Source organism: Schistocerca serialis, chromosome 10 (genome assembly GCF_023864345.2).
Source record: "Schistocerca serialis cubense isolate TAMUIC-IGC-003099 chromosome 10, iqSchSeri2.2, whole genome shotgun sequence".
Taxonomy (NCBI): domain Eukaryota; kingdom Metazoa; phylum Arthropoda; class Insecta; order Orthoptera; family Acrididae; genus Schistocerca; species Schistocerca serialis.
This window is the reverse complement of record NC_064647.1, coordinates 203,051,221-203,077,217: the sequence shown is the minus strand read 5'-3', so window position 1 is coordinate 203,077,217 and position 25,997 is coordinate 203,051,221. Positions and strand designations below refer to the sequence as shown.

The following is a 25,997-nucleotide window of genomic DNA, read 5'->3' as shown; positions in this document are numbered from 1 at the left end:
ACATTCAACACAAACCAAATGAAATTTTACCAGACAATAGATAACACACACATCAAAATAGACAACCCACCAAACATAACAGACATGGAACACTTCTGGAGCAACATATCATCAAACCCGGTACAACATAACAGGCATGCACGATGGATACAAGCAGAAACAGACACATACAAGATGATACCACAAATGCCTGAAGTGATAATTTTGCAACATGAAGTCACCCAAGCAATTAATTCTACTCACAATTGGAAAGCCCCTGGAAAAGATAAAATAGCAAATTTCTGGCTAAAGAAGTTCACCTCAACACATTCACATCTAACTAAATTATTTAACAGTTACATTGCAGACCCATACACATTCCCTGATACACTTACACATGTAATAACTTATCTGAAACCTAAATATCACGCAGACACAGCAAACCCAGATAAATATCACCCCATAACATGCCTACCAACAATATACAAAATATTAACTTCAGTCATTAAACAGAAATTAATGACAAATACAACACAGAACAAAATTATAAATGAAGAACAAAAAGGCTGTTGCAAAGGAGCACGAGGATGTAAAGAGCAACTGATAATAGATGCAGAGGTGACATATCAAGCTAAAACTAAACGAAGGTCGCTACACTACGCATACATTGATTACCAAAAAGCTTTTGATAGTGTACCCCACACATGGTTACTACAAATATTGGAAATATACAAAGTAGATCCTAAATTGATACAGTTCCTAAACATAGTAATGAAAAATTGGAAAACCACACCTAATATCCAAACAAATTCAAATAATATCACATCACAGCCAATACAGATTAAGCGTGGAATATACCAAGGAGACTCGTTAAGTCCTTTCTGGTTGTGCCTTGCTCTGAACCCACTATCCAACATGCTAAATAATACAAATTATGGATACAATATTACTGGAACATACCCACACAAAATCACACATTTGCTATACATGGATGATCTAAAACTACTGGCAGCAACAAATCAACAACTCAACCAATTACTAAAGATAACAGAAGTATTCAGCAATGATATAAATATGGCTTTTGGAACAGACAAATGTAAGAAAAATAGCATAGTCAAGGGAAAACACACTAAACAAATTGGATAACCATAGCGACTGCATAGAAGCGATGGAAAAAACAGATGCCTATAAATATCTAGGATACAGACAAAAAATAGGAATAGATAATACAAATATTATAGAAGAACTAAAAGAAAAATATAGACAAAGACTAACAAAAATACTGAAAACCGAATTGACAGCAAGAAACAAGACAAAAGCTATAAATACTTACGTTATACCAATATTGACCTACTCATTTGGAGTAGTGAAATGGAGTAACACAGACCTAGAAGCACTCAATACACTTACACGATCACAATGCCACAAATATAGAATACATCACATACATTCAGCAACAGAAAGATTCACATTAAGCAGAAAGGAAGGAGGAAGGAGATTTATCGATATAAAAAACCTACATTATGGACAGGTAGACAATTTAAGAAAATTCTTTCTAGAACGAGCAGAAACTAGCAAAATACACAAAGCAATCACTCATATAAATACATCGGCTACACCACTGCAATTTCATAACCACTTCTGCAACCCTTTAGATCACATAACATCAACAGATACGAAGAAAGTAAATTGGAAAAAGAAAACACTACATGGCAAGCACCCATATCATCTAACACAGCCACACATTGATCAAGACGCATCCAACACATGGCTAAGAAAAGGCAATATATACAGTGAGACAGAAGGATTCATGAGTGCAATACAGGATCAAACAATAAACACCAGATATTACAGCAAGCATATTATTAAAGATCCCAATACCACAACAGATAAATGCAGACTTTGCAAACAACAAATAGAAACAGTAGATCACATCACAAGCGGATGTACAATACTAGCAAATACAGAATACCCCAGAAGACATGACAATGTAGCAAAATAATACATCAACAGCTTGCCTTACAACATAAACTTATAAAACAACACGCTCCCACATACGAGTATGCACCACAAAATGTACTGGAGAATGATGAATACAAATTATACTGAAACAGAACCATTATAACAGATAAAACAACACCACATAACAAACCTGACATCATACTCACCAATAAAAAGAAGAAATTAACACAACTAATCGAAATATCCATACCCAATACAACAAATATACAAAAGAAAACAGGAGAAAAAATTGAAAAATACATCCAACTGGCTGAGGAAGTCAAAGACATGTGGCATCAGGATAAAGTTGACATCGTACCAATTATACTATCAACTACAGGATCATACCACACAATATCCACCAGTACATCAATACAATACAGCTACATCCGAACTTATATATACAACTACAGAAATCTGTAATTATTGATACATGTTCAATTACCCGAAAGTTCCTAAATGCAATGTAACATATACCGTACAGTTAAAAGGAAGTCATGCTTGATCAAGGTCCGCATCACTTTCCATTTTTGACCAGACATAACGTCTGAGAAAAGAAAGAAATAATAATAACAATAATTAAATGCAGGCCCTACAGCAAAGTAGCAGCCATTATATAGTTACTGTTGTGTTATGTTGTCAATTAGTCCATTTATCCATTGCAAAATGAATAATGAAGTATTTAATTTACACAATCATTTGTAGTGATTCTCAAGTGCGTGTTGAAATATTAAATTACGTCTGACGTGTCTGTGATGTGCCATCGTCAACATGTCCCAAATATTTTAATATTTCAATATGCACTTGAAAATGGCTACAAAACTGAAATCACAATTGTTAAAAATAAATGAACAATTAACAGTGAAATGAAAGAAATTTCTTTCAAAAAATTTTACATGAATGTTGTCACCCATGAAAGAAAACTCACTAAGTAATGATGCAGTTCCTGGCCTATTTTGGGAACTACCTACAACTCGAAGAAGGCATTTTCATATGTGCTGTATGGCATGTACATTCCATAAATGTGTGGCACAAAGTATGTATATGTGTAGTGGGTAGTCTGTTTGAGGAAAAGGATATTCATGCATTCATTTCACAGGCTGTAACCTCCACCACACTTTGTCACATGGTTCTGCTAGTAATTGAAAAAAAATCATCTTTTGGTAACTTATATAATCATTTTAACAGTCTTATGAAATAGTGTAATAGTAATGATTTTTTAAAAATAATTCAGTTTCTTTGGTGAAATACAATTGAATCCTTCTGTTTCTACCCCTCAGAAAATTACATTTTACCCCTCATGCGGTAATTATCTCTCTGTTGGAAACCACTGATCTAGCCAACAATTTTTGTAAACAATTACATTTTCTTAACCTTCTTGGTCAAGTGATTACATGTAAGAGAAATACTATGTGTATAAACTCCCCTAGCAGTCTAATCTTTGAAAAGCACACATTATAAACTGGAACAGTAGGTGCTTATCATAAGGTATGAATAAAAAAGAAATAAAAGTCTATGAAGTGAGTGACAGCTGAAGTTTCGATCCAGCTGAGAGAACACTCACCTGCCCTAACAGGGTACCTCCGCAGTGGGACGGGGTCATCCAGGAAACGGGGTGCGGAGCGTGGTGGGTCCCTCGTGACAGTCACAGAGAAGATACGGGGTGACCTCACCAGCTGCCCTGTGATGTCATTCACAGCCTCACACGTGTAGTTACCGGAGTCAGACTCACTCAGGGAAGTAAGGAGCAGTCTTCCTGGTCCTGTAATAAACCAGAACAATGATACTTTCATTTCCATCAAGAAGTACTATAGCAATGTTGCAGTAAATAACTGAAAGTCACATTATAAAGGTTGAGTAGAAACTGGGGACGTACTTGAGGAACTGGTTCTGTCAAAAAATGGACAATAATGTTATTTACAACCCAACAGAAGTGGTATAATGCAATTGCCAATGTTAGATAATGTGGAGAACACAATTCACCATTGCTAAATAACCCGACACCATGCATACTTTTTCATACTAACAAAGGACGTTTCATTTTATTGTGTTGAGCTGTAACTAATGTTTCCTGTATGGCATATAATTATTTATTTTTTGGTAATATCAGTGTGTGTACCATTTTATCTTTCATTAATAGTTACATATAAATATATGGCACTCTTTGTTTCAAAAGAATTTGGATAAAATTCCAGAAAAAAATAATGAAGTTACCTAAGAATTCGTTTGTATAGGAATAGTAAAAACATGTCATAAAATCCTTTTTAGAATGTTAATACTATTTCTGAGTGAATTTACGTGTAAAATTGTCATTACATAGTGATTTTATACTTGAGAAACTCCTTTTTCCTAGAGAGAAAAATGGTTTATTATCCATTGTTAATACTGTCAGTGAATCAGAAAAGAGTTCAGTATGCAGCAACAAAAAGTTTTGATCATTTGCCTAATAATGTAAAATATCTTACAGGTAGTAAGCAAATTTTAAATCTAATTTAAAATTATTTCTCCTGGACAATTCCTCCTATTCCACTGATGAATTTCTACTTAAGAACTGTTAGCCAGTAAAAGAACAAGAATTGTTCAGATGATTGATGGAAGATGTAATTAACTAACTTAGCTGTTTTCAATATTTACATGCAGTTGTATTTCCAAACATTCGCACTGAGTTTTAGACTGGAAATCACACAGCTTACTCCAAGTTGGCGTTAATGACAGAAAATATTTGTCACTATGTATAGTACCTGGAAAAAATAAAAGTTATCCAATGATAAAAATGTATCATGTTATTAATATGTGATAACAACGCTGAACCAGTTTATCCTGCATCAAAGTTAAGTAGAATTATTTTTTATTATTGTTCTAATTGAGTCTATTCATCACTGGCCTGTGGAAATTTCTTTTGGGTTATTGTGGCAAGAAAGTCAAAAGCCAAGTACTATTATTATTTATGTTTTCTTTTTTTTTCCAAAAGTTACAAACTTACATATCTCTGGAATGATCACAGACATATGCAGTGTTCCACTTAAGTCCACTGTGAGCTGTAACTGGTAAATGAAATACCCAAATAAAGCAGTCAGCACAGGCTGAAGTGGCTGGAATCCATGCAGCTCAGATTCAAAGGGCCCGCCACTCCTTCACACTATGGACATTATGCACACTGTTGTTACTGTTCTGTGAATAGTTTTTATCTAATATGAAATTCAATTTGCATTGAAACAGTCTTTTATTCCTATCCGTGTAAGTCTTAACTTTTTATACTAGCAGTAACAAACTGTACCTTTATGTTCCTTGGAAAGATTTGTGTCTTTATATCATGGTACAATTATGTTGCTTATCCCACTTCTACAAGTTTACTATTTTTTTTAAAGACACTCACCATAGGTCTTGTGCTCCTTTCATCCGTTAGTTTTTATTACAATCTGACATCAGCCAATATACCTCAGACAATTTTTTTCTTATTTGAGACATAATTTTATACAACTTGTTGTTTAGCTTTTATTGTATCCATTGTCAATTCCAATGATGTGTGATGCCAATGTTGCTACTACTTTGCCACATGATGGCAGCCAATAAGGCTTATTAGTTTTATTTTACATGTTAAATTTTGTAATTGTTGAACTTTTATTCTGCATAAATAAAATAATATAACATCTGTTTCTATTCTGCCACCTGACAGCAGCCATTTTACTGTTATAATTATATCATGTATACTTGACAGTTGTGTTTCTGTGTTTTTTAATTTTTTGGACTATGCTGCGAATTATGGCGAAGTATGGGGCCCCCATTTCGTAACTGCGATCTTGCATGAACGTTCATCTCTATGCTTCATGTTAAAATTTTTTCACTAATTTGCTTAAGATTGTTACACACACATCTTATAACCTTTATATCTATGTACAGCATGCGGCTCCTAAAAATATTTTTGCCTAAGTACCTGATTTGTACAACTGAGAGTTGCTCTTGTATTTCACTATTCTGATCCTGTTCTGTAACTTTCATGTATCTTTACTATAATTTAACAGATATCTGAGGATGGCAAAGTCCGAATCACATCATTATGAGCAATAAAGTCATACTATTTTTGAAGCAGTCCTTTATGATTTGCAGGCAGTCCAACCTTCATTCAGTAGTACTGTTCATATTCAACAGGGTCACCAGCCTCCTAAGTGACTTTATATCACAATTGCGTTACAATATGGGTATTCATGAATGTAGTCAGCATTTTGTAAGTTACAAGTGTCACTCCAAAAGAAACGCACACTATTTTTTTTAAAAATCCATCTTTTATTCTAATTGTTTGAAAGTTTTACAGTGCGTAGATACATCCTTTAGGAACAATATTTTCATTTCTCCACATAATTTCCACCCCTCTCAACTGCCTTATGCGTCTTGGAACCAGCGCCTGTATACCCGCACACTAAAATTCTGGACCGACCTGTTGGAGCCACTGTTTGGCAGCGTGCACAAGGGAGTCATCACCTTCAAAATATGATAGTCACATGGAGCCAGGTCAGGACTGTAAGGCGGGTGTTTCAGTGTTGTTCATCTGAATTTTGTGATCACTTCCATGGTTTTTTGACTGACATGCGGCCGTGCATTGTCGTGCAACAGCAAAACATCCTGCTTTTGCCAATGTGGTTGAACACGACTCAGTCGAGCTTGAAGTTTCTTCAGTGTCGTCACATAAGCATCAGAATTTATGGTGGTTCCACTTGGCATGACGTCCACAAGCAAGAGTCCTCAAGAGTCCTTCAGAATCGAAAAACACCGTAGCCACAACTTTTCCAGCAGAAAGATGTGGTTTTGAATTTTTTTTTCCTTGGGTGACTTTGCATGATGCCACTCCATTGATTGCCTATTCGTCTCTGGTGAAAAATGGTGGAGCCATGTTTCAGAACCTATCACAATTCCTCCAAGAAATTCATCTCCACCATTCTCGTACTGCTCCAAAAGTTCGCTGCACACTGTTTATATTGTTTCTTTGTGAGCCACTGTCATCATCCTGGGAATCCACCTGGCACAAATCTTTTTTAATGCCAACACTTTCAGTATTCTGCAAAAACTTCCTTCCCCTATCCCAACGTAGCATGACAATTCATTCACTGTGATGCGTCTGTCAGCAGTCACCAATTTGTTAACTCTCTGCACATTGTCTGGGATGTGTGCAGTACGAGGCCTGCTGCTGCGAGGACAATCCTCAATATTGCCATGCCTGCTTTCACCACGTAACCAGCTAACTGTACTGCGATCGACAGCAGCATCTCCGTACGCCTTTTTCAACCTCTTGCGGATGTTTCCCACTGTCTCGTTTTCACAGCACAGGAATTCTATGACAGCACGTTGCTTCTGACGAACGTCAAGTGTAGCAGCCATCTTGAAGACATGCTGCGACGGCACCACTCACGGGAACAGGTTGAACTAAGCTTGAAAACAAGTGGGAAGGATGTATCTACACACTGTGAAACTTTCACACATGCAGAATGAAAACTATGTTTTTACAAAAATAGTGTGCATTTTTTTTGGAATGACCCTCGTATAATTTTACACTTTTTCTTTTCATTTTAAAAAATTATTTTCCTTTTTTGTCTTCTGGGCGGCTCAGGGAAGGGGGGGGGGGGGTCCATTATTTCTGGTGTTCTGTTCCCGCTGTCTCAGCCTAGTTATGCCACTGGCACTTACCGGCTTGAGCAGCAGCGCTCCTGGGCTGGAGGCGGTGTTCGTCCCGGTAGAAGAGCAGCGCGGGTGGTGGCACACTCGGGGGTGGCTGGCAGGGCAGTACCAGACTTCCACCCACGGCCACGTGCACCTCCACCTGCTGGCTGGGCCCGTCGCCACCAGGGAAGGGGTCCAGCCGAGCCACCAGCAATTGTGCAGGCGTCGACACCAGGGCCGCCGCACCGAACCACGCCACGCACTGCAACGTGCATGAGGTCACATGTGGACATGTCTGTCTCCGTGGAGGTCTTGTAATATGTTTATGTCTCTTTCAGTGGATTTGTCTCTCAGCACGGTATCAGTAAGTTCAATACAGCCTAATCATTTTTGTACCCTAAATTCAACTAAAATAATAACAAATTTACTCTTGGAGTAGAAATTATGCAAATAATAATTATACATTGGACCCCTTCACAAAAATACTAACTCATAGCAAAAAAATTACTTTTTCTAATTATACTGTACAATAAAAAATATTTCTAAAAAATTATTTAGTCCCATAAAATCAGTTATCGCAATTTCCAACTTTTGTAGTGATTATACAAAAGAAAATGTAAACGAGAATTACTATGTTTACATGGGGCTCCCAAAATCAGATTTCGTTAATTAATATTGCAATACTATTTTCTGGATGGTCGTGTAAACACCCCAAAATCAATTCTGGATTCAGTTTCTAGCAATTTTCAGCCATAATGGCTATGTTTGTGCACCGTGACTGAGTGGGATAATTATTTATTTCAAGTTTCTGCTACCAGTCACTTTTATTTTATGCTTAATCTAACATAATGCAACGCGTTTCGAACATGTTCTGTTCATCTTCAGGCGTTTATAGATACATACATACATACATACATATAGAGAACTGTTACTTAAAAATGAACACAGTCATACACTAGATTAATCTAGAACTCTTTGTCCATTGTTTATTATTGTAGCTGCTGGTGTGGCATTTGGAGGGAGGGGGGGAGGAGGGGGGCAGTGTATGGCTAGAAATCGAAATCAGTGATGTCTTCTGCTGGTTTTCTTCCTTGGGGTGACTATGTATATCAGAGCCTGTATGGGATGCAGATAGATTTGCATCAGTTATGTGTTACGAAAACAGTGTGAAAGGCTTTTATATGACAGTTGATCACTTACTGATTTCAATTTCTAGCCATACACTGCTCCCCTCCTTCCCCCCCAAATGCCACACCAGCAGCTACAGTAAAAAACAATGGACAAAGAGTTCTAGATTAATCTAGTTTAAGACTTTTATTTTTAAGTAACATTTCTCTATACGTGTGTATGTGTATGTATGTATGTATGCATGCAGGGCCGGCCTTAACCAACCAGGTGCCCCGGGCGAGTCGTCCAGTTGGCGCCCTTTATTGTATAAATAGCGAACCTGGCAGTGCTTTGCAACACGGTATTTGACTGTTTTCTAGAAATCGTCTTAAGTGGTTAATGGCGTCATCTTATGATCATAACATGGTTTTTTCCATCGTAAATTTGAGTATTTTATTTTTTTAAATGGAAATGAAATCCAAATAATCTGAAAGCCCGCTAAGACGCTCCATGTGAGTCTTGTGTAGCCTGTGACGTCAGTCCAGCATGCTGCTGTCGCTGCCGTAAGTCAGTATAGCAGTGATATATTGGGAAATTGTCTAAAAATATTGCGTAGTACTGCACTGTACATCTACAACAACTCCAGAAAATTGTTTTTGCGTGTTCCAAACAAAGAAAAGATGTGTAAAATGTGGTTGAAACAGGCTCGTATATCCCAAATATTTCTTTTCTTTTCTGAAGCACCCCTGTACTAAAGCGAACAAAACAAAACAAAAATTATTCAAATTGGTCAAGCCATTTCTTTGTTTTGGTGAGACTAACACACAACAATTGATTTTTATATATAGGAGGTAATATGTGTAACGAAAAAACACTAATTTTGAATTGGGTACCATATTTTTATTGAGTTTAACATATTACGCCTAATGAAAAACAATTATAAACGACTAAAATTTTACTTTTCTCGCTTTTCTGTCGGCAAAGTCTCTGATCAGATTAGCAAAGTCCAGGTTTTCTGCAACTTCATTTTCAATGGACAGTGACTGGTTAGTCTTGTTTGAGACATTGTAGACCGCAAGTACGTTTTTATCAACTTCAGTTTGGAAAAACTGTGTTCGCCGCTTGCGAGTCACTGGTATTGTTAGCAAAATACGTAACGTTATCCAGATGTTGGGATATAACTCTTGAAGATTATGCTTTTTTATGAAGTTTAAGGCTTCAATAGGCGTTGCCTGGCTGTCTTCGAGATAGTGTTGCAGGCCTAAAATTTCGTCGCACAGCAAATTTCCATCAATATCTGACTTCATGCTGACAGTTAACTTTTCTTGTAATTTAGAACAGCATTGTGTTTGTTCTTCTTTATTTTGATTTTTTTTAATGTCAAACAAGAAACTCCACGTCGCAGAAAATTCTTGCATCTGTTCAAATCTTTCTTTCATGGATATGTGCACGGTGTCCAACAGTGCATTGAAAAACTCTACTTTAAACTTCTTTTTTGGGTCAGTTATTTGATCATCAACAGCCTCTTCACCCGGCCTGCGTTTAATACGTCTTAATCGCATTTGTGGTTTAAATAATGGCTGCGTATCAAGATCCGAAGCCAGTTCAGTTGCTGTTACAACAGCTTGTTCGAAACCTATTTGTCTATATGTTTCCAAATAAGAGCAACATTTGTCAAGGATTCCCATAAACTCGACAAAGTTGATTGTGGGTAACTGACTTGCTTTACTCACAACGTTAATTTGAAACAGAACATCATACCATGTCACGAGAGAAACAATGAAGCTGAAGTCTTTTAATTGTCCTCCTAGTGTTGTCGCTTCGTGTGACACCGCAGCATCGCTTTGTTCAGTAGCATCGGCCAAGGAAACCAAAGCGTCATGCATTTCGCATAATTGATAACGAACCGCTTTGACGCTATCAATTCGAGCTTCCCAGCGTGTGTCACTTACATTTTTCAGGGTGTATATCTTCAAATGGTCGGTCAAAATTTTCCATCTATTTACCGATCCAGCAAATAGATTAAACATTTTTTGTAACATTCCGAACAGTGTCACGGATTTTACTGATGGTTTTGCCGCATCACACAATACCAAATTATAACTATGGCATCCACATGGCACAAAAAAAAGCTAGTGGATTTAACTTCTTAATTCTGTTCTGGACGCCTATATTTTTCCCCTTTATGTTCGCGCCGTTATCGTAGCCCTGTCCTCTGCAGTCATTAATGTTAAGGTCAAGATCACTCAATGTTTTTAAAATGCTTTCTGTGAGACCTTCACCGGTTGTATCATCTATTTGCAGAAATTAGATGAAATGTTCTTTTACACTTACGCCATCCTCTGTTATGTTGGCGCATCTTAAAGTTATCGAAAGTTGTTCTTTGTGGCTTATATCTGGAGTACAGTCAGCTATGATTGCATAATACTTTGAACCCTTTATGCGGGATACGATTGTAGACATAACGTGTGATGCCATGAGTTCTATTAATTCATTTTGTATATTTTTGCCGCAATAATGGTCAGCCAAATCACCATTCAATGCCAGTCTGACGTGCTCTTCCATGATTGGATCAAACTTTGCCAATAACTGTACAAGACCTAAGAATTTTCCATTATTTGGGGTAAATAATTTATTTGATAATCCTCTGAATGCCATATTATTTTCAGCCAAATACAAAGTAATGTGCATCAATCTTTGAAGCACATTGCTCCATCGTAAACTTTCTTTAGAAATTAGCTTTTGTTCTTCCTTGTCAATAGTTAATCCAGCTTTAAACCTGATTTAAGCTTCGGTCCATTGAGTAAATGCTTTTTTGTGGTTAGGACTATTTTCATGCAGTTTCAGAGCTTCACTTAAATGTTTCCAATTTCTGAAACCCACAGTGGTAGTCAAATTAGTAGTTGACTTTAAATCAAACAGTCGACAACAAAAGCAAAAGACACTGTCGTTTGATACAGAATAAACTAGCCACCGTCGTCTGATAGTTTCTTCGTTTGATAGTTTTCTTGTGTAATGAGTTGAAGAGAAATGACGCCCATTTTCATCTTTTGGAAAGTTATTTAGACATACTTGTGAGGGTCCACATATTATAATGCGATCTATATCTCTAGCATTAAGTACTTTTGGCCACGTACCTACATCAGAAACATTGTATTCTTTTATTGCAAGAACGTTGATACTTTCATTGACCACAGATGTCATGTGTTGATTTTGACTTGGAGAAATATCAGAGGATTCATGCAAAGATGTACTGCGCTGGTCAATTTGATCACCTTCAATAGGTGATTGTATATTTTTTATGTATAATTGTTCACAGTCTGAAGAAATATTTGCTGATACATGGACTTTTGATTCAATATCTGAAGTATTTGCCTTAGAATTTCCTTTAAGGTACTTATAAATATTCATATGCTTTTTAGTTTCTTCAAGAACTTTTTCTTTTTCAGCTTTTCTTTTCCGATTTTCTGAACCAGAAAGCTTTTTTTTAATCATTTCCTTCTCTTCTGGCATGATTTAATAATTTGACAAATTATTGCTTGGACACTGCTCTATTTCGCGACCACAATATTCGATCTATAACAAATAAAGAAATTCACATATCAGTAGACGTAACTAGAAAAAAAACCTGAACTGAAAGATAAAAATGTTTTTCGCACCTACCAGAAAATTAAAATGTTGACACAGTCACGACACTCGTTTCACTCACAATTATTCAGCCACGAAAACATGACCGCTGCCTCCGACTCTTACTCACAATTACTGACATGCGGGTGCAAATCGTGGCGCTGCCAACATATGCAGTCTAACAAACATTGTGTGGCGCTGTATTATTTCAGTAAGTTAGGGGAGAATTCTCTATGAATGCAGTGCACGCATTGCATGATCTATTAATTAATGTACATGAGTCATTAAGTCACAAATATTCGATATAAATACATTCGTATTAATTAAATCATAATGTAATGTATATTTCACAGTCTGTATTTTCTTTTATTTGGAGCGACCGGTAGTTTCTGTTGTAAACGAGAGATGGTGCGGCTGCATGGGCTCTTCCTTGTTGCAGTTCTTGAAACAAATAAGAGAGGCGCTTTGGTAGAGCCCGTGCTAGCCCGCGTCAAACATGGATGGTTGCAGACAATACGAAGATTGCATGCAGCATGATTTCTCTTCTGCTACCCCGAATTCATCGCGCATTCGTGAGATTAGCGACGTATGTTGAATGAGACTGAATAATATTTAGTTTCGCGAAATGGGTGATTGTAAATTGTAATTTTTTTTTTTTTTTACGTGGGTTTGTAAGCGACTGGTAGCAGAAACTTAGAATAAATAAACAGTTTATAGCTGTTGATTTTCTACTTCCACAATCGATTTTCGCTCCCATGTAATTTTCACTGTCGTCATTCCTTATACAGCTGATGACTGTCCACATTCCCAACTGCGAATACATTTCATAATCCAGAATGAGATTTTCACTCTGCAGCGGAGTGTGCGCTGATATGAATGGCTGTAGTTGCCGCAGTGGCTGTTCCTTCGGACATGTATGCATGTCCGAAGAAATATTACATCGTAATATGGAATAACAAAGGCACTGCAATATCGCATTTATCCGCCGACACCTGGCAAGCGACTTTCAATTACATTTGTCTCCCCTGTACGGGGATATACATTATGAACATGTCAGTGCAGGTTGTTGACACATGGTTGACGAAATATGGAAATTTGGGTTTGGCCGAGAGCAGCCCCAGATCTGGGATATTTCCGAACCTTAGATTTTACCTGATAGTAGCACATCTTTCTGAAGAGTTTGATATATAAAACATATATATTCGAGGAAATGTAAGACATACACTCCTGGAAATGGAAAAAAGAACACATTGACACCGGTGTGTCAGACCCACCATACTTGCTCCGGACACTGCGAGAGGGCTGTACAAGCAATGATCACACGCACGGCACAGCGGACACACCAGGAACCGCGGTGTTGGCCGTCGAATGGCGCTAGCTGCGCAGCATTTGTGCACCGCCGCCGTCAGTGTCAGCCAGTTTGCCGTGGCATACGGAGCTCCATCGCAGTCTTTAACACTGGTAGCATGCCGCGACAGCGTGGACGTGAACCGTATGTGCAGTTGACGGACTTTGAGCGAGGGCGTATAGTGGGCATGCGGGAGGCCGGGTGGACGTACCGCCGAATTGCTCAACACGTGGGGCGTGAGGTCTCCACAGTACATCGATGTTGCCGCCAGTGGTCGGCGGAAGGTGCACCTGCCCGTCGACCTGGGACCGGACCGCAGCGACGCACGGATGCACGCCAAGACCGTAGGATCCTACGCAGTGCCGTAGGGGACCGCACCGCCACTTCCCAGCAAATTAGGGACACAGTTGCTCCTGGGGTATCGGCGAGGACCATTCGCAACCGTCTCCATGAAGCTGGGCTACGGTCCCGCACACCGTTAGGCCGTCTTCCGCTCACGCCCCAACATCGTGCAGCCCGCCTCCAGTGGTGTAGCGACAGGCGTGAATGGAGGGACGAATGGAGACGTGTCGTCTTCAGCGATGAGAGTCGCTTCTGCCTTGGTGCCAATGATGGTCGTATGCGTGTTTGGCGCCGTGCAGGTGAGCGCCACAATCAGGACTGCATACGACCGAGGCACACAGGGCCAACACCCGGCATCATGGTGTGGGGAGCGATCTCCTACACTGGCCGTACACCACTGGTGATCGTCGAGGGGACACTGAATAGTGCATGGTACATCCAAACCGTCATCGAACCCATCGTTCTACCATTCCTAGACCGGCAAGGGAACTTGCTGTTCCAACAGGACAATGCACGTCCGCATGTATCCCGTGCCACCCAACGTGCTCTAGAAGGTGTAAGTCAACTACCCTGGCCAGCAAGATCTCCGGATCTGTCCCCCATTGAGCATGTTTGGGACTGGATGAAGCGTCGTCTCACGCGGTCTGCACGTCCAGCACGAACGCTGGTCCAACTGAGGCGCCAGGTGGAAATGGCATGGCAAGCCGTTCCACAGGACTACATCCAGCATCTCTACGATCGTCTCCATGGGAGAATAGCAGCCTGCATTGCTGCGAAAGGTGGATATACACTGTACTAGTGCCGACATTGTGCATGCTCTGTTGCCTGTGTCTATGTGCCTGTGGTTCTGTCAGTGTGATCATGTGATGTATCTGACCCCAGGAATGTGTCAATAAAGTTTCCCCTTCCTGGGACAATGAATTCACGGTGTTCTTATTTCAATTTCCAGGAGTGTATTATTTGGTCGTAAGTGTGACAAAGTGCAGTGTCATGCCTCTTTCCACAGCATTCTTCTATCGGACGTCACTACATTTCGCTCTGTGGAATTCAAACGAGTATTTTTGTAATGGAAGCCATCAAACCTATATTCAGGACAGTGGAATGTAAAATTTCAGGTCGTGCCTCTCCTGCTCACAGTTGGCAGGTTTGACATCCTGCCCCCTTTTAAAAAAAAGCTCACAATTAGTGCTAGGTGGGATTATTTGTAACCCGGAGAATAAGAACTCTTTTGTAAATTGCAGATTTTATTGCCTATTACCTAATAATTTTCTCTTTTGCGTGGCATCCGGCCACCCATTAAAATTAACATGCCACGTTCGTTTAACCAGCAGACCCCGGAAATCGGGATGAATGCTTGGAAAGAGAGACAGAAGAGGAAGGAAGAGGTTTTGAAGGTATGGAAGAATACTTGCAAAAAAATTATGACGGACAGGACGAAACAAAAACACATGACGAGATTGAGGGAGACGAAGGAAATATCACCATCAGAAAAGAATTAGAAAGAGAAGACCTGCAGATGTAGCATGTAGAGACAGCTGTAATAGAAATGAAAAATGGCACAGCGGCTCTTGGAGTAGAAGACATCACAGTGGAAATGATCAAAGCCGCAGGACCTACCAGAATTCAGTGGCTGTATAGACTAATGAGGCTACTATGGACATATGGAAAGATTCCTGGTGATTAGACAAAGGCAATTATTGTACCTATGTTGAGAACGATAATAGAGCGTTCTGTGAGAATTACAGAGGAGTAGCACTGTTGTGCGACTGCATGAAGAAAATCAGGAATAAGACAGAAGCACAGTTAACATAAGAAACAACAAGGATTTCGACATAGAAGATCAACAGGTTTTAGAAAAGATTCGGAAATTTGGGAAAGACATCGATGTTGCCTTCATGGATATAAAAAAGGTTTATGCCGCTGTTGGAAGGGAACAGATATGGCAAGGGAAGAGATATGGCAAGGTCAGAACAGACTTAAATTCCCAAAGGAAATGCAACTGAGTATCAGAAATATATTCAAATATGCCTGAATTGTGTTATAATAGGCGGCGAAAAATCAGAATGATTTCTAACATAAAGAGGGGTTCGGCAAGGAAGTGTGATCTCGCCAATGCTTTTAAAAACAGTAATGGATATCGTAACGGAAGTCCGCAACACAGCATATGCAGATGATGTGACGATTTGGGAAGAAAATCGGCAGAAATTGGATGAACACATAAATACCTGGCAGAGAGTAATTGAAGAAGCATCCATGGAAATGAACTTAAGGGGCTCCGGAACGCCCTATACTTGCAATGTTAAAATAACGCTTATAAATTACATCTTTCCTCACAAAGTATTTGAGGTAGGAAGTTGAACTTTTTACAGATTATTTATTGGAATATGGGCTACAACGTAACACAGTGATTTTACAAAATTTTAGTTCAGTTATTAAAGATGATTTTTTTTTCAATTGTAATGAAAATTCACAACATTTTTTTGCAATTTTTTATTTATATATTCAAAAATATACAGTTTTTTGGAAAAAGGCTGTGTTAAATTATGCAGAAGGTGCTGTGTAACATTTATTGAAAGTTTGAAACAAATATGTTTGGAAGATCCTTAGAAAACATGTAATTAGTATGAGAAAATAAAAGTTTTGGGAATCGAGCGACAAAGATTGGATTAACTTTTTAGTGCATTCCAGGTCCATAGGATGGATTATCTTCTTCCTCTGCAAACTCCTCCTCCAGCTTCCTCTTGTTCCTCCTCCTGTTTACTCTTGCTTGTATTTCTAGACTCTTTACAGCCCTGTCTGCAGCCCGAAGGCGTTCCTTGTCTAAAGCAAGCATCGCTCGTTGTTGTGTTCGTAGATTTTGCTACCATTTTCTTCAGTTGCAGTTACTGCAACACTGTTCCAAAAGGTGGTCATGTATGGACACTTATCACATTTCAGTTGTATTTCACTAGCAAGTCCTACGTGCTTTATTATGGAGAGTTCCAGACCAACTTCACTACAATGAATACATCTTACACAGTTTGAAAAAATTCCTTTGAGAACCGACATATCAAATATTTCATTCACATCCGATTCGCCCATAAAACATTCATAGTCTTCACTCATTGAACCAAGCTTCTTCTGTGAAGTATTTTCTTTCCCACTTTGACTGCTATGGGCAGGTGTACTTCAGAGGTTAGGTTCACTCACTTGGTTATCGTCTTTATTGTTTACAGTAATAACACATACTTTTGGATTTCCAACATTTCTCCTTTTCTTAAAAGCCTTCAGAAGATTTCTAATAACTTTACTTTTACTCATTATTATACTTCAGCAAAACAGAGACTCAAGAAACAGAATTAATTACGAATATTTTCGAGATAACGACAGAGTAAATAAACATGAAACAATCGACAATCACACCAGCGATATATATTGAACCATCACAGGTTAGCCACAACACATACTTTATCTCACATCACTAAAATGTACCTGATGAACACGGACGTTAATAATAACACCATTTGACAGCAGTTTAACAGCGCCACAGCGGGTCACGCCCATGTAGAACACATTTCAAAAAAAAATTAAAAATAGTTGTAGTCTTCGGAATTGAATAAATTATATATCTATTAAAAGGTAATAGTCTGCAGATTCAGAAAACGCAAAAAAAGTAAAAATTGAACTTTTCATGATTTTGAGCCTTTCTGGAGCCCCTTAAGAAAACGTAAACTACACTACTGGCCATTAAAATTGCTACACCACGAAGATGACGTGCTGCACACGCGAAATTTAACGGACACGAAGAAGAAGCTGTGATATGCAAATGATTAGCTTTTCAGACCATTCACACAAGGTTGGCGCCGGTGGCGACACATACAACGCGCTGACACGAGGAAAGTTTCCAACCGATTTCTCATACACAAACAGCAGTTGACCGGCGTTGCCTGGTGAAACATTGTTGTGACGCCTCGTGTGAGGAGGAGAAATGCGTACCATCACGTTTCCGACTTTGATAAAGGTCGGACTGTAGCCTATCGCGATTGCCGTTTATCGTATCGCGACATTGTTGCTCGAGTTGGTCGAGATCCAATGACTGTTAGCAGAATATGGAATCAGTGGGTTCAGGAGGGTAATACGGAACGCCGTGCTGGATCCCAACGGCCTCGTATCACTAGCAGTCGAGATGACAGGCATCCGCATGGCTGTAACGGATCCCTGAGTCAACAGATGGGGACGTTTGCACAGACAATAACCATCTGTACGAACAGTTCGACGACGTTTGCAGCAGCATGGACTACCAGCTCGGAGACTGTGGCTGCGGTTACCCTTGGCGCTGCATCACAGACAGGAGCGCCTGCGATGGTGTACTCAACGACGAACCTGGGTGCACGAATGGCAAAACGCATTTTTTCGGATGAATCCAGGTTCTGTTTACAGCATCATGATGGTCGCATTCGTCTTTGGCGACATCGCGGTGAACGCACATTGGCAGCGTGTATTCGTCGTCGCCATACTGGAGTATCACCTGGCGTGATGGTATGGGGTGCCATTGGTTACACGTCTCTGTCACCTCTTGTTCGCATTGACGGCTCTTTGAACAGTGGACGTTACATTTCAGATGTGTTACGACCCGTGGCTCTACCCTTCATTCGATCTCTGCGAAACCCTACATTTCAGCAGGATAATGCACGACCGCATGTTGCAGGTCGTGTATGGGTCTTCCTGGATACAGAAAATGTTCGACTGCTGCCCTGGCTAGCACATTCTTCGGATCTCTCATCAACTGAAAACGTCTGGTCAATGGTGGCCGAGCAACTGGCTCGTCACAATACGCCAGTCACTCCTCTTGATGAACTGCGGTATCATGTTGAAGCTGCAAGGGCATCTGTACCTGTACACGCCATCCAAGCTCTGTTTGACTCAATGTCCAGGCGTATCAAGGCCGTTATTACGGCCAGAGGTGGTTGTTCTGGGTACTGATTTTTCAGGATCTACGCACCCAAATTGCGTGAAAATGTAATCACATGTCAGTTCTAGTATAATATATCTGTCCAATGAATACCAGTTTATCATCTGCATTTCTTCTTGGTGTAGCAATTTTAATGGCCAGTAGTGTAATGAAAATCAACAGGAAAAAATTAAAATATTAAGAATGTAACTTGCAATGGAAAAATTATTAAAGAAGTAGATTCTTTCAAGTATCTAGGAAGTGAATTAACCAGAAAGGAAACATCGAGGATGAAATTTCGGAGAGAGCAGAAAATAGTAGAAACTGGAAAGTACCTGCCAAAGCAACGATCAGGATGTACAAGTCATATTATCTGCCAATTTTGACCTATGGATCAGAATGTAGGACTTGACTAAGAAAGAACCGAGCAGAAAACAAGCAAATACAAGCAACAGATATGAGAATTCTACGAGGCATCCTGGATAAGACGGGGAGGAATAGTATAAGGGATGAAACCGTATGAAACAACCCGCAGATCAGTCCCCTAAAAGAAACTACGAAGGGAAATAGACTTAAATGGTTTTGCCACATTAAAAGAATGGGACCAGAAAGACTTCCCAGAAGAGCCCTAGAATGAACAGCATCTGGACGGAGATCATCTTGTTCGTGTTCTCCCGGTTGGAGAGATTAGGTGGAGGGCGATGTCAAGGAAGAGGACTGCAATGGTAGGGGGCGCTAAATGATAGACTGTTGGTGCAAAGACAAGCTTGGAAGAAGCGCTGTGAATGAGCTGCGTAATCAGCAGCGTTTCAGGTAGAAGAAGAGGAAGAAGAATGGGGGGAGGAGGAGGTATGCAGGCATTTTTTCCTCCTTCAAATAAACCCGCAATCCTCTAAGTATCCGTCAACCTGAAAGACCGAAAAGACAAAATAAGGTTTTAATACTTGCTCCACCATATGTCATTCCAGGATTTCCAGGCCAAGTCGATGAATCCAACACTTCCGCACAATCGGATGTAGCAATATTCACTGGCTGTTTTAGCCAATCATAAAATTTGCTGGGCTCGAGACGTCTGCTTTATGTTCCCCTTTCCAGTGTAATTCGTCTGAAGTTGAGCTCTTCTACTGCTCCGAGAGCTTCACAGTAATGCGGACCATTGTTCAGTTTCCTTTCCTAGGACACCAACAGCTGGTTTCAGATCTTCCGCTGGGCAGAACACATTGTGATGTCTCGTGGCTGATCATTCTTGAAGTGTTCAGGTTTAAATCTTCTCTTTCATGATTCACCGACAACGTCGAAATCTCTGACTTTATCAGTCGCGCGTGAATTTTCGGCAAGTTTTAGCTTTTTATATGCAGGAGAACAAATAAATTACTTTGTAATTTTGCTGCTCTTGTTAGCTTAACTCAGGGCTTAATGGCGTTCCAGAACCTCACAGGGATTCTTTCTTGCACTCACTGGAACAAGTCTGCATCGGAGACTTAAAATAGCACACGCGTATTAAATCGCAACGCAACTATAATTTGCCGCTGCGCAAGCAACGGGTGACAACTGTTGTCGCGTTAAGTGGCTTAAAAATGATATGGAAAAAATAAAAGTAAATTTTTCTAGATTTTTCCACACCTGAGTAACACCATAACTCACGGTTGCCGGGTATGTTCCCTAGGTGTTTACAACAGATACTAAACTTTTTATAAAACATTAAGATGCTTCTGGCGCAGAGCAACCCTGTACGGAATGTTTATTTCATTTACATTAGCATCAACTTACAATAAACGTCTCTATTAATTACGCCCTTTAATTACTATGGTCCTGTCCCGTGAACTGGACCTCGGCTTCGAGAAATTTATCACCCAAAGTTAGAAGAAATGCCAATTACACACATCAAAAAAAGTTTTGCATCACCTCAGTTCCGAGAGTTCCCGAACCTGTACAGAAAATTGGAATAGAGATCAACATGAACATCACTTCCGCCCTTTTTACTGCTCATGAAAACCACACATTGCATGTTGTACCACCATATGGCGAGACCTTCAGAGGTGGTGGTCAAGATTCCTGTACACACCGATACCTCTAATACCCAGTAGCACGTCCTCTTGCATTGATGCATGTCTGTATTTGTCATGGCATACTATCAACAAGTCCATCAAGCCACTGTTGATCCAGACTGTCCTACTCCTCAACGGCGATTCTACGTAGATCCCTCAGAGTGGATGGTGGGACACGTCGTCCATAAACAGCGCTTTTTAATCTACCCCATGCGTTCGATATGGTTCGGGGAGAACATGCTAGCCACTCAAGTCGAGCGATGTCGTTACACTGAAGGAAGTCATTCACAAGATGTGCACGATGGTGGTGGGAATTGTCGTCCATGAAGACGAATGCCTCGCCAATATGCTGCCGATGTGGTTGCACTATCAGAGGATGGCATTCACGTATCGTACAGCCGTTACGGCGCCTTCCATGACCACCAGCGGCGTACGTCGGCCCCACATAATGTCACCCCAAAACAGCAGGGAACCTCCACCTTGCTGGACTCGCTGGACAGTGTGTCTAAGACGTTCAGCCTGACCCGGTTGCCTCCAACCACGTCTCCGACGATTGTCTGGTTGAAGGCATATGCGACACTCATCGGTGAAGAGAAAGTGATGCCAATCCTGACGGTCCCATTCGGCGTGTTGTTGGGCCCATCTGTACCGCGCTGCATGGTGTGATTGCAAAGGTGGACCTCACCATGGACGTCGGGAGTGAAGCTGCACATCATGCAGCCTATTGCGCACAGTTTGAGTCGTAACACGGCCTGTGGCTGCACGAAAAGCATTATTAAACATGGTGGCGTTGCTGTCAGGGTTCCTCCGAGCCATAATCCGAAGGTAGCGGCCATCCACTGCAGTAGTATTCCTCGGCGGTCTGAGCGAGGCTTGCCATCGACAGTTCTTGTGTCTCTGTATCTCCTCCATGGCCCAACAATATCGCTTTGGTTCACTCCGAGACGCCCGGACACTTCCCTTGTTGAGAGCCCTTCCTAGCACAAAGTAACAATGCGGACGCGGTCGAACCGCGGTGATCGTCTAGACTGGTTGAACTACAGAAAACACGAGCCGCGTACTTCCTTCCTGGTGGAATGACGAACTGATCGGCTGTCGGACCCCCTACGTCTTAGGCGCTGCTCATGCATGGTTGTTTACGTCTTTGGGCGGGTTCAGTGACATCTCTGAACAGTCAAAGGGACTGTATCTGTGTTACAATATCAACAGTCAACGTCTATCTTCAGGAGTGTTAGGAACGGAGGTGATGCAAAATTTTTTTTGATGTGTGTACTTTTAAGCATGGAAAAGAGACATCTTATTAAAACGAGAGTGAGAGAGAAAAGTGGTACTAGAGAAAATTGAAAAAAAAAATAGAACTATTTTCACAGATCTTGTGTCCTTTTCATTAAGAGGTGTACATGCGGATTAACTTAGATGACAGGATAAACGTACCGTACAACTAAGAATTTTAACGTGCAAGATGCAGTGCAACATGACGCGATGGGCAGAAGCGCTGGACGTTATGCTGTGTGTGTATGTGTTTGTGTGTGTGTGTGTGCGTGCAGCACACTCAAGACAAGTTCACAGCGCAGCTACAGTGCAAATGTTTCAACGTTGCTGCTGGCAGCAGTTAAAAGCATGACGTCATAGGCACGAAGATTACCGACTAGCGCCGATATGTATCCAGCAGAAGTAGGGGGCAAAGTGACTCAGCTACAGGGACAGATGGTAGCACCCGTTGTTTATATTGAATCTTGTGGTTTTATTGTTGTGATTATAAGAAATAGTGTTTTAAAAGCTACATCTCACACCACTATTTTGTAAAAAATGATTTCTCATTGTGAGCTTCATCACATGTTTTCAGATATCGATACTTGTGGTTTATATGGGAGGGGGGGGGGGGGTGGGAACGGAGGAGAAGGTGCGGGGAGGGGCCGATTGTATGGTTTAAGATGTGCGTTCCGACACCTAAAACTCTTACAACTTAAGTACTGCCTCATCCTCTAAACTATCTTGCAATGAAAGGCAGGATGGTACCGACCATATAACCGACAAGAAGGGAGCAATAAGTGAATAACAAAGTATACCGTGTCCCATATCTCGGCTTACTCAGAGAAGAAGAAAGTACTCACTGACTGGTTGCCAGTGATTCAGTTGTCGGGAACGGTTGGCTGCTGCTTCGAAACGTTCGAAACAGTTAACAGTATCGCTTTTCCCACCACAGACTGCATGTCCGAAAGAACAGATACCATCTTCATATATAGTTCAGGCTAACCGGCCATTGACCTTCTTCTTCTGTGCGGATGCACACGCATTGCTTGAACTCTTATGGGACTCGGTAAGGTTGTCTGCCGCGGGTATGAGTGTAATGGGCAGGGGCACTACCAATGTAGTGTGTGGACATTAAGTTGGGAATGTGGGTCTCACGGGGAGCGTGCAAGGGATGAATCCCTACAGTCGCACTATCATATGTGTTCTCGGTGGCTCAGATGGATAGATCGTCTGCCATGTAAGCAGGAGATCCCGGGTTCGAGTCCCGGTCGAGGCACACCTTTTCAACTGTCCCCGTTGATGTATATCAACGCGTAGGGTCTTGATTTAATTATCATTTCATTACAGACTGCATTGGCACCGTTCATATTGCAATTACCAAGATAGAAAAATTAAATAAATTCGATATACGTACGTGAAATAAATCGTTGGCAAGCATTTAAGTTCTCCAACATCGTAAAGACGTTAATTTCCGGACAGAAAAGTTTGGGGATACGCCCTCCCCAACGTTCCCTCAGAGAAAGAGCAATGCCTATGGCAGCGATGCTCAGGCGGTTGTAATATATTCCTAGATTAATCACTTAACATTCGTTCTCGAAACTTTCTAAGTAGCTTTGTTCAAATGGTTCAAATGGTTCCGAGCACTATGGAACTTAACTGCTGAGGTCATCAGTCGCCTAGAATTACTTAAACCTAACTAACCTAAGGACATGACACACATCCATGCGCGAGGCAGGATTCGAACCTGCGACCGTAGCGGTCGCGCGGTTCCAGACTGTAGCGCCTAGAACCGCTCGGCCACCCCGGCCACCATCTGACCCCTAGACGTAGACCTACGTAAACCTAACTAATCTAAGGACATCACACACATCCATGCCCGAAGCAGGATTCGAACCTGCGACCGTAGCAGCCGTGTGGTTCCGGACTGAAGCGCCTAGAGCCGCTCGGCCACAACCGTCGGCTAAGTAGTTTTCCTTGGGATAGTTGGCGTATATCTTCAGGTGTCTATCAGTTCAGTTCTTTCAGGATCTTCCTGGCACTCTCCCAAAGTCGAGCAAACGTGTGACCTTTGTGCTGCCCTGCTCTGTATACGTTCAGTATCCCCTGTTATTCCTATTTGGTGTGAGTCCCACACACTTGAGCAGTATTCTAGAATGGGTCACAGATGTGTTTTGAATGCACTCTCTTTGTAGAGTGATTGTATTTCCTTAGGTTTTAAAGTCATTATTGTCCTGGCTGGTTTTATGTGGCCCGCCACGAATTCCCCTCCAGTGCCAACCTCTTCATCTCGGTGCAGCACTTGCAGCCTACGTCCTCAAATATTTGCTGGATGTATTCCAATCTCTATCTTCCTCTATAATTTTTACCCTCTACAGATCCCCCTAGCACCATGAAAGTTATTCCCTGATATCTTAACTGAAGTCCTACCATCCTCTCGCTTCTTCTTGTCAGTGTTTTCCATATATTACGTTCCCCGCCGATTCTGCGAAGAACGTCTTCATTCCTTACTCTTTAAGTCCACCTAATTTTCAACATTCTTCTGTAGCACCACATCTCAAATGCTTCGAGTCCCTTCCTTTCCGCTTTCCCTGGCGCCCACGTTTCACTACCATACACTGCTGTACTCCAAAAGTGCATTCCCAAAAACCTCTTGCTCAAATTAAGGCCTATGTTTGGTTCTAGTAGATTTCTCTTGAACAGGAACGCCCTCTTTGCCAGTGCTAGTCTGCTTTTGCTGTCCTCCTTGCTCCGTCCGTCAGCCGAGGTAGCTGATTCCTTAACTTCATCTGCTTCGTGATCACCAATCCTGATGTTTAGTTTGTCACTGTTCTCATTTCTACTATTTCTCATTACTTTCATCTTTCTTCGTTTTACTCTCAGTCCCCATTCTGTATTCACTGACTGTTCATTCCATTCAGCAGATCCTCGGTACTCTACTAATATACCGCAGTCTGCCGCGTTCTTTACCTACGACTGCAACTACGAGGTGAGTCAAATGAAAACCTTAAATATTGTATTAAATATTATTTACTGTGCACAAGTGGTACTAAGCTGTATCACTTTCAACATAATCTCCCCCACGCTTAGTGCAAGTCCTCCAGCGCTTACAAAGTGCATAAATTCCTTTAGAAAAAAATTTCTTTGTGCAGTCTGCGCAATCACTCGTGCACCGCGTTGCGTACCTCTTCGTCAGAACGGAACATCTTCCCTCCCATTGCGTCTTTGAGTGGTCTAAACATATGGAAATCATTTGGGGCAAGGTCTAGTGAGTATGGTGGATGAAGAAGACACTCAAAATGCAGGTCTGTGATTGTTGCAACTGTTGTACGGGCAGTGTGGGGCCTTGCATTGTCAGGTTGCAAAATGACACCTGCTGACAGCAATCCACGTCGCTTTGATTTGATTGCAGGCCGCAGATGATTTTTTTGGAGGTCTCTGTATGATGGACTGGTGACAGTGGTCCCTCTAGACATGTAATGCTCCAAAATGACGCCTTTTTCGTCCCAAAAGAGAGTCAGCATAACCTTCCCTGCTGATGGTTCTGTTCGAAAGTTTTTGGTTTTGGTGATGAGGAATGGCGCCATTCCTTGCTCGCTCTCTTCGTTTCCGGTTGGTGGAAGTGAACCCATGTTTCGTCCCCAGTAATGATTCTTGCAACGAAGCCATCACCTTCAAAGCACCGAAGATCTTCTTCACAAGCTTCAACACG

The 25,997-nt window shown here is 41.0% G+C and overlaps 1 protein-coding gene across 3 annotated transcripts in view; it reads right to left on the bottom strand.

Moving 5' to 3' along the window:
- The window catches only part of LOC126425318 (interference hedgehog), a 602,807-nt gene that overhangs the window by 83,465 nt on the left and 493,345 nt on the right, over positions 1 to 25,997 (bottom strand). For all 3 annotated transcript variants that reach the window (XM_050088299.1, XM_050088300.1, XM_050088301.1), the window contains exons 4-5: positions 7,660 to 7,894; positions 3,545 to 3,742 (exon numbers count right to left, since the gene is read on the bottom strand). In XM_050088299.1, the coding sequence (XP_049944256.1) occupies positions 3,545 to 3,742; positions 7,660 to 7,894 (433 nt within the window). The remainder of the gene's footprint in view (positions 1 to 3,544; positions 3,743 to 7,659; positions 7,895 to 25,997) is intronic.